The following is a 19,331-nucleotide window of genomic DNA, read 5'->3' on the forward strand; positions in this document are numbered from 1 at the left end:
CAATGCAACATGTGCTTGCTCCATGGCAAGTATTGTCCTGGTGTAAATGGTGAGGAAAATGACACTTGCACCACTGTGAGGTTTCTGTAATGGGGCCCCTGGGCCCTTGTTACCTAAATAACGTTTAATTACTTTGTTTAATGGACTCACTTTCTTCATAATATTGGTCATCAAGTCAAAGCCTTAATCCATTTAAACAAAACAAAATTATGAATAAGAATTGTGCTTTCGACCCACACAAAAGACATTTTTATTACAAAACCACCAATATTACAGTTGCTCTGTATAATTGTAGTTATTTTAATACTGACTCATGGGAGAACACTTATTTTGCTTGGTACATTTTGAACGTGCTTGTTGGTATTGGCTGGCTTCACAGACTTGAATCTTGGGTAGTATTTCGGGGCAGCTGAGCAGATTTTAATGACAACTGCAGATGTGAAGCTTCCCAAAACTCTTTGGCAACAAAGTAATAGCAAATAGCATCCAGGCAGCAGTTGAGGCTGGCCAGACACAAAGTGATGTGTTCGTACGTGTGAACTGCTTGTATGAGAGAGCAAGGGGCAGAGGGCGAGGATTCTGCACCAAATCTCACAAGGGTTCCTATATGGGCAGGTAGAAAGCATGCAACAAAGATAGCCAGATTGGCAGCCACGACCTTGATGGCTTTCCGGACGGACGTCGCGGAGTCAGGACTTGTGTGCATGTTTCGCCTCAGAGTCCTGATGACTTGAAGAGAGCAGAAGCTCAGTATTATGAAGGGGAGGATGAACCCAAAGATAGTGAAATACAGGGCTCTTTTCTTTGGTCGAGTAAAGTTCCTGAGAAAGCAACTCTGGGAGTTTCGCTTTGTAGGTTGTTGGGAATCATGCACTAGCAAATATGTGCGGAAAGCAATCAGGATAAGCCACGCGAGAATGCACAGTCCCGCCGCCTTAGCCGGAGACCTCCAACGCTTTGATTTCAAGGGGTGCTTAATCGCCATATAACGATCGACAGCCACCATGGTGATGATGAGGATGCTCATGTAATTGTTCAGGAAAAAGATAAACAATAAAGTGTCACACATCCCTTTCCCCAAGTTCCAGGGATGGTTGTAGGCATATAATCGGAAAGGGAAGGTGAAGAGCAGGCTGCAGTCTGAAATGATGAGGTTCAACATGTACACCCTGGTCTCGGTCCATTGTTTAAATTTGCAGCAGAAGACCCACAAGGCCAGGCCATTGAAGGCAAGTCCAAAGAACAACGTAGGAACGAAAACAATGACTTGGAAAAGCTTCACAGTGTCCGCCATTGTCAGGTTGGAACAATTTGTTTGAGGCATGGTCAAAGGTGAAACTCTACAAAAGAAAAGAATAAGTAATTAAATAGGGCAAGCAATACTTGTGCTCATTTTGTACATTTTCTCAACGTGGCATGAATTATTTTACTGGGCATTAATGATACAGTATTATAGATGACCAGAAAAAATCTCTCCTCCCTACCCCTTACTCCCGCCCTAATTCGGCCTCCCAGGCAGGCACAAGCCAAACACATTTACTCACGCATTCAAACAGACATTACGGAGCACTTACTCGCTCATTCACACAACATTCAAACAGCATTCACTCGCTCATCCAAACATCCATTCACCCAGCATTCACTTCCTCATTCATACACCCATTCATACATCATTCACACAGCTTAATTTCAAAAAGCATTCACCACGATTCCCTTGCCCATTGTGGACGAGCCACCCCTGATGTTCACCTAGTTCTCAAAAAAGTGTACTTGTTTAACGATTTGATTTCAATTATCAAAGACCCTCTTCTTCATAATATTAGCTCATAGGTCCAACACAAAGACAGTTTTTATTTATTATACAATTTCAATTAATTTATTTATGTTTTTAAATGCCATTGATTATAGAATGCTTTAAAGTGCCAGGAGAGAAGAGGACGAAAAATGGAGAGGATGGGGAAAGGGACAATATGACAAGGGAAGTGAGAGTATGCTTATTCCAAAACAAAACAAACATTTCTGTTTTGGTTGTCCAAACACAACCGTATTGGTATTCAACCCCACTTTCAAATACTAGACGACTCCAGCTCCGAAGTGGGAGAAGCGTCGCCCCTTACAACTTTGCAGATATTTTGATAAATGATCACCGGTTATATTGGGTATGCCAACATTTTGTGATGGCTAGAGAAACTACAACCTATGAAGAAAAAGCTTTGCACTAGGTGTGCCATCGTTTTTGTGATGAGGGAAAATTCTACTTCCAAAGACAAAGTTTATTTGGGAGTGTACATTCAGTGGTTGTAATGGACGTGCTGAAATTTTGGGATTGAATAGAGAAAATCCCATTTGCTAAGAAAATGTCATAGACATTTTTGGAGGTAGAAGATTGCATTCAATGGTTGCACAGGTTTGACACATGTTTGATGGAGAGACATTACCAGTTGAGGAGGTAAAGTCATTGGCCCTCATTACTAGTGTGGCGGTCCGGAAACAATCATGCCGGTAAGCTTACCAGCACCCTTAGTTCTGGGCTGCCACACTAAAATTCTGCCTGCAGGGGCCGTTACATCCGGCAGGTCTGACCCTGCCGGGCGCAATGGCCTATGCAGTCAGAGTTGTCACAGAAGCACTGGCACCGTTAGCAATGGTGCCGGTGCTCCCAAGTCCCCATTCCTGTGGAGTCCTATGGGGACTTACCAAATCCAACGCCTGACTTGGCGCGCCGCTGGGACTTGTAATGTCCTGGTGGCACTGGGGAGTCAGATACAAGAAACAATGTTTTGGGATGGGCGGCAACCCACCGGTGGCACCGGCGGGTTACCGCAATCTTGTAACAAGGCCCTATAGAATTCATTGGCAGCAGAAAAGTACAATCAGTGTTTGTACTGTGTGTGACAACATTTTGTGATACATGAGAGAACATATTCGTTGTGAAAAAGATTCTTAGAGTTCTATGGAGCATGAGTGCATTCAGTGGTTATACTGGGTGTGCCATTTTGTGTGGCAGACAAGAGAAAATACTAGTTGCAAAGAAAAGGTCTTATCATTCTTTCGAGGCAGGATGCCTTCAGTGGTTGTTCTGGGTATGCCAAATGTATGTGAAGGACAGACATTATTGTTCTGCTTAATGATTTAGGGTCGGTATGATTTTCATAAAGTAATAGGTGTTTTTTATTTTCCTCATTAATTTTATGATCTGTCGTGCGTGTTTCCATTAAAGGATTGAAGCTAGCTTTTCGCTTGGGTAAGCTTGTTAGGCTGGGTGTTTGGTGTCGGTCTTTGACAATTTCTTGGGTACTAGCAATGCTTTCTTTGAAATATATTGCGGTTTTTGTCAGATTTCATTGTTGAATCTTGCGTGTTTCGGGCCTGTGGTTTGGACTAATTAATTTCAGAGAAAATCAAAAAAGTTTCAATGTTTTGTAGAGGGATTGATGAATGTATTTACAAATAATTTTTCTTTTAAGCCTCTAGATGCTAATGTGTTGCGGTCTGGATTGGGCTTGCACTGGCAATATATTTGGAGTTGTACCTGTGCCATCATTTCCATTGCAGTTCTAGGAGTAGTCTTGTTAGTTTGCGAGCATTAACTGAAGCCACAAGTAGGTTTTTTAATGTTCATGTTTGAGATGGATAGCAGTCAGCATGTCCCAGGTCTATTCACGAGTCAACTACACGTGTTGCAGTATGCACATGGAGTAGCTTTGGTCCGTTGGGGGCCCGGAGGTAGCATAGCATGTTCCCTGGAAGTTATCTCTTGTTATGACATGATTAAGTCTCCATTTATACTTCTCATTTGGGGCTTTGTTTTGGGTGCATTTTGCCCTGTTATTGTTAAGAAGTACACTGGACAAAAGGGAGTGGCAGGCCAACATTGTTTTGTTCAGGAAGGGGCGACACATGACAGTGTCCCATGTGATGAAAACATCTAAAGTGTGACCTTGTTTGTGAGTGTGACTGGTTCCTGGGTAGCTACAGCCCAGTGACATCCTTTTATTTAAAAGCATTTGGTCTAGTTTATTACAATCATCGTCCAGCCACGTGCTTATGTTTTAAAGATGGGCAGCATTTTGTAGGGTTGAAATAAAGGTTAACCATTGACCTAACATTATCGTTACTCCATGGAGGTCGGCATAAAACAACGAAGATTGTCAAGGTTTCTATAGTCCAGACTGCACTTCCCGTTTAAGGATTCAAATGATGATCCTTGTTTAGTTTTGAAAGGTGTGCATTGTATTTGATCTGAGTAAATAAGGGCTACTCTGCTTCCTATTTTGTAATCTCTGTTTTGAAGCAGGATTTCATAAGCATCTAGATAGAACGAGTTAAGCTTAGTCATGTTGTTTGAGGTAAATCATGCTTCTGTAATGCCCAGGCAATCTAGATCAGAGTCAGAGATTTGGAGATGTTTTTTGTGTTCTTGATGGCAGCTCATCATTGAATGTGCTGATTGTTTTGTACAGAGTGGCTTGCCCTTGGGTTGCCACCCGGATGTCCTGGGTGGCCACGCGAGCACTTTCTGCGAATGGGATTCCAGGGAGCGACGCATGGAGCGACGGTTGAAGGAGGACAGAGAGAGGGACGAGGAAGCTTGTGAGGCTTGGTATATAAAATACCACTCACAAATAAATGAGTCTAACTTACCTACCTCTGCCTCCAGTGTGTGTCTAAACACTACATTTTTCTTGTCTGAGTTATATCTTTTAGCTTGACTTGATTATATCATGAGTGTTTTGTTTATGGTAGTTGGTGTATTTGTGGCCTGCAAGTTTGGATATTTGTCCTTGATCATCTTTCTTTTGTAAACGGTTTGGTGTTGTTGATTTTGTTCTCCGATTAGAAATTAGTATCTAGGTTGGGCTCCTATAACAATGATCTATGCTGTTGTTAGTTGGTTCTGTCTCAATTGGTGTGGTCTCATAGTGAACTGGTGGGTTGATGTTAAGTGATAGTCTAGCCTCGGTATCTTGTGTGAGCTGTTGGAGGTAGTGAAGTGTGGCTAACAGTTAACCCGGCGTTGGAGTGGAGATTCGCTAAGCCCCAGGATCTGAAGGAGTGGTGGCAGATCCAAGAGAAAGAATGTTTGGCAACTTAGCGGGCAGCGATAAACTGGTGAGGCACAAATTACAGGATCATTTGATTCAGCTTTCAGTCACAAGGGATGTCGGGATTGGGCATGGATTGAAGATATGGGTAGAGCAGTCTTGGTAACTCACTAAAGTTCCCAGATCTTACTAATGATTCTGTATATAAACACCCTAAGTACAAAAAAATTAAAATAGCTGTACCCAGCATATCATATGCCAAACTAGTGCTCAACCTCTCCTTTCTATATGTGCTCTCTTTCTCTTTCTCTCTCTCTGAGCAAGAGTTGGGTTGATAGGTAGCCATTAGCTAGAGCCACCCCAGCCATTGCTGACAGTGGCAAGACCAAAGAAAACAGACACCTAGGAGTGAACGTGTGCTGTGTCTTATACAGTGAAAACTAGTATGAATGAAGGCTGCAGTGACAGAGGCTTTCATTAAGATGGGACAGTCATGGTATTTGGAGCCATACACTGTCATGTACCCAGTAGGACTATCACCATCACACTGAAGGAACAGTGCCTTTCTGGGGGTGCGTGATGGTGATATGGATAGGCCCTGTGGGAGGTACTGGGGTTCTGATAGACCTGTAATGCAACCAGAATGCCAGAATTATTGGTCTACAGCAGAATTGGCTGTTTTATATTTTTTGTTAATTTACAGTATTTGTGCATACTGGAACACTTACTTATAGGTGGCCAGAACATACAATAAAAAGAAAAAATGCCTTGCTACTCACAGAAGAAATTGATTGTTGGTTTTAATCTGTGTGCAACCGTTCCCATGATGGAAGTACATTTTGGGAGACAAATTGGTGTGTGTTACCGGCAATAAAAGCTAATAAAAAAGGGAATTATTTAATTGTACTAACATTGTGAGATGGCTCTTTTTAAAATGATATGTCCTTTGTCTTGATAGAAAAGGGTGAACAAGATAATGGATAAAGTGGAGCCTTGAGGAACGTCACAGGTGATGTGAATGGTGCAGGAGAGGAATTGTGATAGCATGATTTTGTTGTGGGATCTGTTTCTCAGAGAAGATGATAGCCAATTCAAGGCAAGCCCACAAAGGCCAGATAGAAGTTCAGCATGTTTCTAGAGGAATGATGGGCGATGGCATCAATTAGTGCTGATAGGTTAAAGGGGACCAGAACACAGGCATCATCAACATTTACTATCATCCTGAGCAGTAAAGCTTTAAGGACAGACTATGTGCCCCAACTCAGGAGAAACCCCTCCTACAGATTCTTTAGTGGACAAGGGAGAATGTGGTGGGCTGATGTGGAAGTAGTCAAATATTAATGTGAGGATGGAAAGGAGGAAACGTGGTAAGAGATGTTGAGACAAATGGTGGAGATCTACACAATGTTTTTTGAGTGGGAATGAAAAATTATTCAGTAGCTTTAGAGGGTATTAAGTGCTTTGATTTAGTTGGGGTTGCTTGGCATTGCCCAAATACATGGCAGAAACAACATCAGTGAGGCTTTTATATGATAGGATATATGATATGATGCATCATTTATAACGTGCCTATACACAAGTGTTTCTAGACGCGACAATACAAGGTACGTAGACATAGGGAGGATGAACAAACAATCTTACTAGGCCTTGAGTCATTCAGATTGTGCAAGTGCAGGGGTGAAGAAGAGTTGAAAAGGGTGATATTTAATTGGTGAAAGCTAGACAGGGGGATTAAGTGCAGAATAGTGGCACCAGATTTTGAATGAGAGTGTAGTAGTCAGACAATTTAATAGGTATGGGTTTGGAAATCGAGATTTGGTATGAGCAAAAATGTGGTTGAGAATGTTGAAAAAGACCTGAGGTCTCCAAGTTAGATTTGGTGTATGGTTGGCTAGCGCCTCAGATTGGTACAAAGGTCATAGGGGATACCAGCGGAGGTCTGCTAGGTGGCTATGAAAGGTGGGATCATGCTTTGAAAAATTATCAAGTGCAAAGAGGTTGTATCATTCATAGTTTCTGAAGCTACTAAACACACACTGTGCCCTGAAAGAATAGTTAATAGTTAATAGGTGTTTTAGGTAGCTATGGCAGCAGTAGATAAAGATTACTTCTCTCCCTGAAAGGTTGTATAGCAATAGGCGATGAGGTCAAGTGTTTACATTATATGCCAAGCTAATTTGCTTTACATCATACACAAATAATTCTCTAAGGGTGTTCGTGCTTTGGGTCCTGGGCTTACACATGCACAAACTCCCTTGCCATTAGACCTGGCTTCCATTCTCAGGCTCTCGTCTGCTAAAAATGTGTGAACTGTTGCAATCCTTGTGCTTTACGAATGAGTACATATGGTGATGGATGTGAAAAACAAAAGGATAACCAAGCTCAGTGAGCATTATGAACTTAGTAATGCATGTATATAACCCTTTTATCAGAAACATATTTGTCAAATATGAAGATCTGTGGTCATTCTAATCTTACCCAAATGCTCCTTAAATGTATGCAACGCAACCAGGATCCCCTATTGGTGTTGTTTGCTTCATTCCCCTTTTCCAAAAGAGTACCTTGAAAGAGTTCAATAGGAATGACCAGGCTATCCTAGGTTTTGAAATTGTGATTTGCTCACTAAGACAAGTGTAAGGTTCTTATGGCTACAATTTACACTGGACATGAACATTGCATATTTTTGAAAAAATGCGACATAAAATGTTAATACAGTGAAATATTTTCCTTTTTAAAGCTTTGTTTTTGACAAGAATACACTCCATTTGATCTACCAAAATGTCTTTCTTTCTTGGGAAGGATCACACTCAAATTAAAACCAATATTTATTTCTTCAGCATCACTACAGTTTGCACAAACACTAATAATTATTTTTCGCATGTTTTTAAGAGTTTTGATAAAAAAGCATCTTAATAATGCAAAATAAACCCAGATCAGTAAAACCAATATATAAAGATCCCATGAGTGTAAATCCATCTCCCAAAAGCCCTACACTCTCAAATGTAGTACTCATTGCAGAAGTATTTATTTATTTATTTATTAACATTTATAAAATGCACAAACAGCACAAAGGCATCGTGGCGCTGTTACAAGAAGGCATTCTTAGTTACATGAAAAAGACAAGAAACAAAGGGGAGGAATCTGGGGAGAAGAAATAGAAACAGCCTGATTGTGGTCAGTGGTCATTGTGAACCTGCTAACAGTAAGGTAAAAAGTGTTCAGGCCAGTGTACACTCCGCGTGCCGCTGTTACAAGGAGGCAGAGTGGGGAGGATCTGTAGGGTGAAGAGCTGGGCACAGGTTAGTGTGGAAGGGGAGGGTTTAGTTGAATAGCATAGTTTTTTACATTTTCTGAAATGACAAGTGAGAGGACTCAGCCCTGAGGGGATTAGGTAAGGCATTCCATAGTTTGGGGGCGATGTGGGGGAAGCCGATGCCGCCCGCTTTGACCCTCTTTATTGAGGGGATAAGTAGTTGGTTGGCGTGACAAGCTCTCTTGGGACGTGAGCAGGTGGCTCTGACAATTTTCTCTGACAGGTAGGGAGGGGCTGTGAGCGCCAGGCACTTATGAGTCAAGGTAAGCGTCTTGAAGGTAATCCGTTCTTTGAAAGGGAGCCAATGGGCTGCGCGCCTGGCATGTGAGATGTAGTCTCTTTTGGGGATGTTTAATGCTGCTCTGAGAGCATTGTTTTGTATGACTTGAAGTCTATTGAAATTGTTGGCCGAGATGCCAGCTAGAAGGACATTACAATAGTCTAGTTTGGCCCCAATGGTGGCTCAAGCTATTGAGAGGCAGTTCTGTTTAGACAAATAGAGTTGAACTGCATTTACTAGTTTGGTAGTGAATGCAGAGGTGGAGGCAATCGAGCTTACCTGACATGACATAGAGAGTGTGGAGTCTAAATAAACCCCTAGTGTCTTTACCGAAGGAGAGACAGAGATACTGGTATTATCAATAGTGAAATCACTATATTGTTTACCAAGTTTGCGGAGAGTTTCTTTAGCGCCGACTAAGATAATCTCGGTTTTATCTAAAACATTTTTCTCCAACAGGTGGCTAAAAGCAAAATGAAACGTAGGATTAAGGTAGGATTTATTGCACAACAGGACAAACAATTGCAAGACTCTGAGGCAGAATGGGTTTATATTGTCCTGCAATATTGGTTGCCCAAGCTTTTCCTGACGTCCAACCAACTCATGTTTTCCGCGAGCGGCTGTGCCCGAGCAGGACGGCTCTCTCTGGAATGAGAACATGAGAGCTGTGGTGGCTTTTTGACTTTCATAAGACCATCGCGCCTATGAATAGAACTACTGGAGGACTGACATCTCCCATCAAAAAACTTCCCTATTCTGCAGTTAATCAGATTCTGTAGGATTGGATAACTGCCATATTTTGGCTGACGGCTATGCAGCTCAGTTTCCTCGGAACACTGCACATTGGTGCAGCAGTTTTTTCTGTCATTTATTTCAGGAACTTCCAGCTGTTGTTTTTCTTTGCTTTGAAGAGTGTAATTGCTTATCTCCTGATGAAGACGTAACAAAATAAAGTTATATACGTCGAAACCAGTTGAGAAACCAGAGATGAGGTCGAGTTTGGATATCGATGTGACCCATCCCAACCCATGACCACTTGTGCAATCTGTTGTGGTCTCTTATATATTGATTATATACTTCTTTTCTTTTTAACAAAGACAATAAGTAACTGATTGTTATGATTCTTTTATGATAATGTTTTAGCCTATATTTGTCTCTGCTGTGTATGTATGAATGGCTAATGGACGCATGTGTATGAATGATATGAATTGTATGTAAAATTATGTGTTCTTAAATCTTTCTCCTGCAATGTAAAATTGTTATGAGTGCTATGATTAATTCATGATTAAAATTCTGATATTTAAAATAATGGATCAGGTCTAATAAAATTGCTTGATTCCCCTTTTTTTCAAAATTGTATCCTCTGGATCCTTTTTCCGAGATTAGTAGTATACTAATACCCTGACCCAGATTGAGGGGTCCCCTGTGACTTTCAGATAAAAATATTATATTGTCCTGTGCCATGTGTTGCAATAATGGCTACCAATTCCTTCTAAAAGGAGAGTCAGAATTCTGAATGTCTGTAGAGGTGTCCTGTCATTTTTTCGAATATAAAAGTTTCGAAAGGCAAACCTTCGATATTTTTTTTCGAAATCGCATTCTTTCGAATGACAATTTCTTTGAAAAAAATTTGAAAGTGCCGCCGACATGGGTTAGGGTTAGGGTTGGGGCTTGGGTTAGAGTTGGGGGGTGGGAGTGTATTGTGGGGTTTGGGGGGGAACCCCCCCAATATACACTAAAACCTTGAAACGTTACATGGAGCTGAAAGGCTACTTTTAACATGTAAAAGTGCATTTCAATTGTAACCAATCCATGACTCTTGTCATAGCATGTCACAGCTTTTGTTTTCAAAACTTTTGTTTCAAAACTTTTGTTTTTCAAATCTTTTGATTCGAAACTATAACTATAAACCTCTGCAGAGTGTCTGTCAAGAGCCAATATAAACAACAATGTATAAGCCACATAGTTAACAAAGGTGACCCCTTTTCCCCCCAGTTTGTGCTCATAGTTGTCTATGCTGTAAGCAAAATAGGCATGACCGATCACCCTCTAGGTGCACACAATGGTTATAGATTCCTCTATGTGAAGCCCAAAGAAATAATACCCAGGTCCCACGGAAATTCCTCTCCCACAGTACTCCCCACTAGACTCAACACCTCCCACCAAAATAGCTGTGTAACTGTGCTGGGCCACCAAATACAAATTATCAAGCCATATTCTCCACATTCCCTCCATCATAACTCTGAAACATACTGCTGTATTGCATGCAATCTATTTGAGGGTTTATGCCACCGGTGTATTAAGTAATAGGATAATTGCTTGTGCTGAACATAAGAAATTACAATTCTATCTCTAATCCAAATGTTCCCCCATTCTTCACCTGTAAAAACTATGCTGGAGTAGTCTTCCCATTGTATCTGGTACATCCACTTTGTTTTTACTTTTGAAGATTCCAAACCCTATATAAAAATGTGATAAGACCTATAGCACCTGTCAAAGGCTTAAGTAAACATTAAAATGTGTTTACTGACCTTATGGCTCTATCCTGTACACCCCCTTAAAAAGTGAATTGCCAGAATTGTACATACTCAAAACGTATTTGTTTTAAGTTAGTCAAAATGTGTTCTAAATTACAAAATAGGATAACTCCTCCAGGGCAAAAACATTTAACCGCCAAAAACAGTCTCCCTTTTCCAATTCAAGAAACCCCTCTTTCATATGCCTGGGGAAAGCTCAGAGTTCCCATATATGGTTTGCAAGGGGAGGGAAAGGTGGTTTGATGCCCTTGGGAGACAACTTCCAGTTTTTATCCCAGTTCTCAAAAACTGACCTTGTCACTGGACTTATCAAGACGGAAGGTGGTATCAGCATTTGTGGCAGCCAAATGAGATGCCACAAGTGTTTCCCACAGACTGCACTGTTCACTATTCTCCATTGTTTGCTTGATTGTCGTTTCATCCACTTCCTAAAAGGTCAAGACTGAGAAGCCATGTAGTAACTAATACCAGCCTACGTGATATTCCTGGTCTCTTGCCTCTGCTGAGTAAAGTCAATCATATAGTTCGCTAACTGAAAGCTTTAGGTGGGATGTTCATCTTTATAATGTTAAGTCTACCAAACCATGACACTGCTATTTGTTTCCATGATCCCATATATGCCCAAAAAGATTAGAAGATTCTATGCTGTATGTAGGTCTTCTACATTTGGAGTAATATTGACTCCTAGGTATCTTACTCAACCGGTTGCCCATTGTGGCATTACCAATTTCCTATATGTTCAGGACTAGCAATTCTGATTTGGAGAACTCAGAGCCTGATTCACAGAAACACTTTATAATGGCTCAATCATGTTGAAAAATGCTCTGTGAATCAGGTTCTTAATCTTCAATCCTGAAACTGCAGAAAATCATTCAACATTGACTACAAACATTGCCAGTTTAAAATGAGGTCTCTGTGTTTGTGTGCGTTATAAAAGACAAAGCAAAGTAAAGTATACTACCTACATTCATAATAAACAACAAAAGGAGTGAGCGGACACCCTTGTCTAATTCTCCATCTGCGAGGAACTACTTCAAATAGGCTATAATTTACCACAACCCTTGTAACCAGGTTAATATAATTGATACGAATCCCCCTGAATAAAACAAATCACCCTGCTCATAAGGTTCATTCAACTCTTGGAAATGCTTTTTCTGTATCAAATCTAGGAAGGGTGGCTTGTCCTACAGAGAATGTAGTTACTTTATCAAGCAAATGGGCATTTTTCTTTACATTAATAAAAGTCTGATGTCCACCCACCAAACCTGACTGAGCAGAATTAGTAAGAACTAGTAACACTGGCTCTAATCGTAAGGTGAGTATAGTCTACAACTCAATATCTACGTTCAGAAATGCAACATGCCTATATATACTACATAGTTCCGGATCTTTCCCTGCATTTCTGATTAAGCTCATGGTTGTGTCAATCACTGTGTCTGTGATGACTCTGAATCTATGAAATGAGTAAATAAATTCCATGAAGTGGGTCACTAATTACCTGTGAAGAGAAACACACTTCTGAACCTGTCCGAGCAATGACCCTTGTTTGATTTAGGTAAAAGAAATGCCTGTAAGCACTTCTTCATGGTTAAAGGGAAAGCCCAACTGTTCTTTTTTATTCAGAGAAGATCCTAGGGGGGAGTCAGCCATGTCTATATCATTTCTCCGAAGGGACTTAACATGATAATCAGGCGAGTTCAAATGCATGTAAAATTCTGCATTTTAGATCCTCAAACACCCCATTCCATTTACTGTCCTGGACCATTGGGATAAGGGTACCTTCTGCCCTAGTCTTCAATAGGTTGGCTAAAAGCCTATCCTGCTCATTGCCCTTCTTGTAGAAGGTGCACTTTGCTATCAAAATACTTTGCTTTGCCTTATTATTTGCAGAGCTAATATCTGGTGCCTGACATCTTGCATGCTCCTAAATTCCTGCCTGGACTCTGTTTCTCTGTTTATAACGAGTCCCTAAAACGTTCAACTCCATTTGAGAAGATGCTTAAAATGTTAAATCAAACCTGCCAGATAGACCATTATCACTTGACCATCCAATTCTAAATAACCAATGTATATGTAACTGGGCTTGCATTCCATCAACTCCTGCCTTAGTGAGGAATACGAGGCCTCCCTACCCTTATCCATTGCTGTTAATCGCAGAAAGGAAATCAAACTAACATTACATTCCATTTATTTCATTCTCGTACCTGCTTGTCATTACCCCTTCACTATCTATTATTTATCCTTGGCCAGCGTCTCTTGCACATTTCTTCTCTATTCTGATGGTTCAGCTGGTGCTTGGAATGGGCAATACCTAACATTTTGCATCTTTCCTGAACAGTAGAAATATATATTTGGACATCATTTTTTTAATTTGTTTTAAATTTCTTTTTACTTGCATTTCTTCAACAACAAAAAACAAAAGGAAGAACACCACAAGGAAAGACATAAACAAAAAAACAAATCCAAGCAGCTGTGTGCTAGGGAAAAAGGAAAGAGGGAGCAAACAATCGCCTCTCATGCGCTACGCGATCTCAAGGATTATTGTCCGTGCATTTTGTGATCATTGTCTTTGCGCACATTACGCCTACGGGTTCATAATACATGCGTCTGATGCCCCCCTGAATCCATTTTGTCCCACACATGCCCATTAGCATGCAGCCCCTGCTTATAAACCATAATGAACAAAAAACAAACTGTGCATGCTGTACCGGTCCCACCCCCTCCCCTTCTCCCCTTCTACTTGTCACATCTAGACGCGGCCTTCATCCTCCCACATTCGATACTCCCCACATTGCTATTGCATAAGATTCACAGTGGCATGTCATCGGAGGGTGCAAACAACTTTTGAACTAATGTATTCCATTCTGTGACATTGTCGCTGACCTCCCTCTGTCCCCTGTACACCGCCCTGTGCCACACCACCGTTTCTGTCTCTGCCCATCTCCTCAAATCACCCCACCATGCCTCTATACGGGGGCCTCCCGTGGACTTACAAGCCAGTGCTATCCTGCGCTTAGCCAAAATGCAAATGAGGTATTTCATCCTAGTTAGATGTGCCTCTGTCTGCCGCAGCGTGAACAGCCCCAGCAAACACGTCTCCGGTGGCCACTCATGCATTTATATCCCTCCCTTCGAGGCCCTGTTCCTGATGTCCTGCCAGAACCCTCTAATAATCGGGCATGTCCAAAACATGTGCAACATGCCTGCTGAATCACTTGTGGAACTTGGACATCTCTGTCCCACCGCCCCCAGGAATTGCAAAATGGTGTGTGGGGTCATGCATGCCCTGTGTGTAACTTGCAGCTATATCAGTTTCAATTGGCATTCCTGGACACAGTGCGTGAATACAACATCATCCTACCCCATTCCCCAATCATAAAGACCCGACCTACATCCTATTCCCACTTGGCCCGCACTCCCAAGTTCCGATTTGCTACGCAAGTCCAATATTATGTCGTAGACCCTGGAGATCACATGGCCTCCTTCTGTCAGGTCATAGAGGCAGTCCAGCTTAGTGTCTCCCTTAATTCCCATCTTCATGTCCGGCCATCTGCCTGTGGCAATTTTGGTCACACTATGGTATGTCAAGTACTGTCCCTTAGGTATTTTGTGACTCTCGATCATTTCGGGAAGTCCAGCAGTAGTCCATCCTGGCACAAGTCCCCCAGGTTGATCAGCCCCATTAGGATCCCAGTGAAGTCTAATGCCACAGACCGTCTCCTGGTCTCCCCCACAGATTGTAGCTAGAGATATGTTATCAAAGTAAGGTCTTTCCCACCTACCATCTGCCATCATCTTTTCCACATATTCCTCCCTAATTCCACTAGGGCGGATGTTCCCACCCGATGAGCGCCCTCTACCCAAAGTGCATCCCTCAAATAGAATGGCATAACTTCATCCTGCAGCAGGACAGTGTCTTGGGATGCTTCATCTGCCAGCCAGGTCATGATGAACTGCAACTGGCCAGAAAGATAATATGCTTTCAAGTGTGGCAGCCTGATACCCCCCTCCTTTTAACCCCTCCGCAATGTACCCAGTGAGATGCGACACCTCTTCCCCACCCCAGATAAATCTTCGGACTACCGAATCCAGTTTACAAAAGAACACTCCTGGAATCTCATAGGGTATATTCACAAAACAGTACAACAGGCGCGGCAGCACCACCATTTTGAGCAGTGCCATACAACCCATCATCGATACCAGGAGCTTTTGTCAAAACTCCATAGACTTCTCAAATCCCTGCAGCGCCTTCAGTATATTTGCCTCGTGCTCCTTCCTAGGGTGTGATAGATGGCCACCCCCAGATAGCGAAAGGTGTCCACCGCCCATTGAAATCCCAAATTCGGCAGATGTCACTGTTCCAGCACTGGCAGATCAGTGAGCGGGAACAACTGCGACTTCTCTATGGTTATACCGGATAACCCTGCAAAGACGTCCAGTACTTCTAGTATGGAAGGCAGGTTTGTATACAGGTTCTGTACATACAGCAACATGTCGTCCACATACAACAAGATCATGTGAGTGTTGCCCTTTATCGATATACCCGCTCCCTTGAAGTCCGTCCTGAGGTAGACCACTAGCAGTTCCAATGTCAGGATAAAGAGCATGGAGGACACCCTTGCTTGGTTCCCTTGCCCCGTTCCCTCACCTCTGAGACATGTTTCCACATTCTCACTCAGGAGAGTGGCTTCTTATACAGTAGGAGCACCCATTGCGCAAAGCGCGGACCCACTCTGAAGCGCTGTAGCGCAACCTGCAGTCAATCCCACCTCAAGGAGTCAAATGCCTTTATTGTGTCAGCGAGGCAACCATATATTCACCCTCGTCCTCCTTGGTCTTGTCTATTACATGGTGCAACCTGCGCAATTTCCAGGAGGTGTTCCTTCCTGGGACATAGGTGTTTGATCAGGGTGTATTAAAGTCCCAATTACGCACCTCAGTGTGTTTGCAGACATTGTCGCAAGAATTTTGCATTCTTGGTTAATCATCAAGAGGGGTCTATACGAGCCACACTCCAGCGGCGGCTTGCCTGGTTTTAGTATCAGCACTATTATAGACTCTCGGAGGCTCACAGGCAGGAAACTTACCTCAAATGCATCTTCCAGCATCTGCAGAAGGTGCAGTGCAAGGTCTTCTGTGAATTCCTTATAGAACTCTGCCAGGAACCCGTCAGCCCCCAGCGTTTTGCCTGAGGGCAGTGAGAATATGGTTGCTTGCAGCTCCTCTACCGTGAACAGAGCATCAATAATCTCTGCCAGCTCCTGCTCCATGTGGGGTAGGTCGATCTCCATCCATACGTCTTCTAAGTCCCTAGCGCCACTCTCCTCGCCTTTGTTGTATAAGTGCTGGTAGAACCAGATGATGATGGCATTTAACTCGCTCTTGGCTCTACATTACTCCCCATGCTTGTCCTTTATGCAACTTATCATGCCCCTCCTCTCCTTCGTACAGCTCAGCCAGGCCAGTAGTCTATCAGATGTATCCCTGCTTTCATCTAGTCTCTCTTTATATTTGTTGTAGTCATGTTTGCCCAATATCTCCCAAGCCGCAATACAGGCCTAGTTTAATTTGACTAGCTCCCACTCGTGCCCAGCAGGTTGCCCCCTACCACTCTCTAGGACCTCCATCTGCGCCTCCATGCTGGAAATAGTGTGCAGCAGGTTCCTCCGTATTCCACCCGTTTTCCCAATGGCCTCCCCCTTATGACCACCTTCCCACATTGACACTAAAAAATGAGTCAATCTTTTCCCCCATATAGGCTCTAAACTGTTCATCAAGCAGTGTCTCCGCACTTAGTTTCCATGTTGGGACTGCGGGTATACACGCTGCCCTGTGCCACATCAGTGTGAGTGGCGCATGGTCCGAAAGGTCTCTTGCCCTATACTCTGCAGCAATGAATTTGACCAGGGCTTCACTGCCTGTGAACATGTAATCTATACGTGTATATACCCTATGCAGACTTGAATAATAGCCCCTCCTATCCCCATGTAGCTGCCTCACGATCTCACACAGCCCCAGCTCCCGCAATAACTTCCTAAGCACCTTCGCCAATGGCGTATGTTGCTTGCATATGCCTACCGACCTGTCCAGCACTGGTTCCAGGGTGCAGTTAAAATCCCCTCCCCAAAGCCACAGGGTTCCTTGGATGTTACTAGGTGGGGTCCCAAGGATCTAAAATAACTTGTGGCGTCATGGTTGGGGACATACGTGTTTATTATGCAGATCTCTCTCTGTTCTAAGAACCCATATACAATGGTCAGCCTTCCTTCGTCATCGCACTTGCTTTACAGTAGCCTAAAGGGCACCATGGGAGCCACCCACACTAGGGTTCCTCAGGAGTACGCTGAATACAGAGATTTGTGCACTGCTCCGCCCCATTTTTTGGTGATCGTTGCCTGCCTGGCCGCAGTGAGATGCATCTCCTGCAGGAGGGCCATGTGCACTTACTGATCAGATATGTATTTTCCCTGTTACACTTGACACAGCTATTAAGCTCTCTCATGTTCCAGGAGATATCCTTAATGTTGCTCATTGCAAACATGCCGTCCCCCTCCCTCCAGAGTGTCCCTCTCACCCTCCCCCAGTCACCCACTCCCTATACACCTGCCTCAGACCAAAACCAGCAGTCTGCCCGACCATACCCTTAGGCCATCATCGTCCCTTCCCTCCTTCCCAGGTCGACCCCAATCTGGTAGTGTCCACCCATCTATTCATACACCTTGCCTTAATGCCGAAAGGGAGTTCATAAAACTAGTTAGTAAGCCATTCAACCCAACCTGAAACAACCCCCAAACCTCAAACATCCCCAACCAACCCAACAATCCCCAACAAATACCCAACGGCGCCCGGGACATTCAGGCCCAGTTGCTTCTCACACTAACCAGTGTCTAACCACCACCCGCCTGTCACACATGCAGCAGCAGGGTGCCCTTGCCTGGCAACCCTAAAACAGTACAAAGGTCAATGACAGGGGCAAAGTGCCTGTCTGTGAACCACCTGCCAGCGGTTCCAAAGTTAGCGTGTCTCGGCTCCACTCCTCCAGTGAGGCATGCTGTCTCCTTCTCCTGCAATTTGTTAGTTGCCGCACACCCTACTGAGTGTCTCTGAGGGCTGGGCACATCTGCCACGCTGCAACTTATCAGAGGGTCGCGTCCTGCCTCCGCTGGAGGTGTGCTGCTCCGATCGTGTACATCCATGCCTGAGCTTCCTCTGTGCTGTCAAAAAAATGGAAGGTACCATTATGCAGCACTTTTAACTTGGCAGATATATCAGCATGAACTTTAGGCCTGCCTGTTGCAGTCTCGCTTTTGTGGGTCTGAAAGCAGCCCTCTGTCTTTGTACCCTCAAACTGTGGCCTGAGTACAATGTAATCTTGGTGTATCCCCTTTCGATGACCCCCCCTGTCTGGAAAATGCCAGGATTGTTTCCCTGTCTCTGTAGTGCAGGAGCTTCGTGATCAGTGATCTCAGTGCACTCTCGGTGGGGGTCTTCTGGCCAAAGACCTATGGGCAGGCTCCACTGTGAAACCCTGCGACAGGGTTCGGGCCCCGATCTCCTGCAACAGCATGTTTTCCATGTATCTCATACGGCGCTTGCCCTCTGTCCCCTCGGGGAGGCCCAGTAGTCTTATATTGTTCCACCATTCCCTTCCCTCTGCATCCTCCGCTCTGCTCTCCAGCGCGCCACCTTTAACTTTAGCTCCTGCATCTCAGACTCAGATGGAGCCTTGGCAATATTTTGCCTGTTTTCATCAGCCTGTGTTTCAACCGTCTGTACTCTGTCTGTCAGTGCTCAGATGTCCTGCTGCAACAACTCCACGTCTATCTTCACTTCATCTATTCCCCTCTCCAGGGTACTTTGCAGCATTGCCATGGCCTTCAGGATTCGGTTTTCCTCTGCTTTTGCTTCTTGCTGTGCAGTGAGGTCATCCGTTGGGGCCTCATTGCCTCCCTTCTCCTTGCATGCAAACATCTCCATCTTGGTTTGCCTAGATTTGTTTCTGTGCTGCTTGTCCGGCATGTGTTCAAAGTTTTCTCCTCATGGTGCTATACCAGCCAACAGTCTCACATTCAATTCCACCCACTGGGTGAGACTTGCTTGTTTCCCTGGTACGGGTCTGTGCTGTATAGTCTGTGACTTCCAACCTAGGGGGGGTG

The 19,331-nt window shown here is 43.6% G+C and overlaps 1 protein-coding gene across 6 annotated transcripts in view; it reads right to left on the minus strand.

Moving 5' to 3' along the window:
* Positions 1 to 220: 220 nt before the first annotated feature.
* Positions 221 to 19,331, minus strand: part of LOC138491326 (G-protein coupled receptor 35-like) — a 328,878-nt gene continuing 309,767 nt past the window's right edge. For all 6 annotated transcript variants that reach the window (XM_069617784.1, XM_069617786.1, XM_069617785.1 and 3 more), the window contains one exon: positions 221 to 1,340. In XM_069617784.1, coding sequence (XP_069473885.1) covers positions 374 to 1,324 — 951 coding nt within the window. In that variant the 5' untranslated portion in view covers positions 1,325 to 1,340 and the 3' untranslated portion in view covers positions 221 to 373. The remainder of the gene's footprint in view (positions 1,341 to 19,331) is intronic.

This window comes from Ambystoma mexicanum, chromosome 10 (assembly GCF_040938575.1).
Source record: "Ambystoma mexicanum isolate Mex_15411 chromosome 10, UKY_AmexF1_1, whole genome shotgun sequence".
NCBI lineage: Eukaryota > Metazoa > Chordata > Amphibia > Caudata > Ambystomatidae > Ambystoma > Ambystoma mexicanum.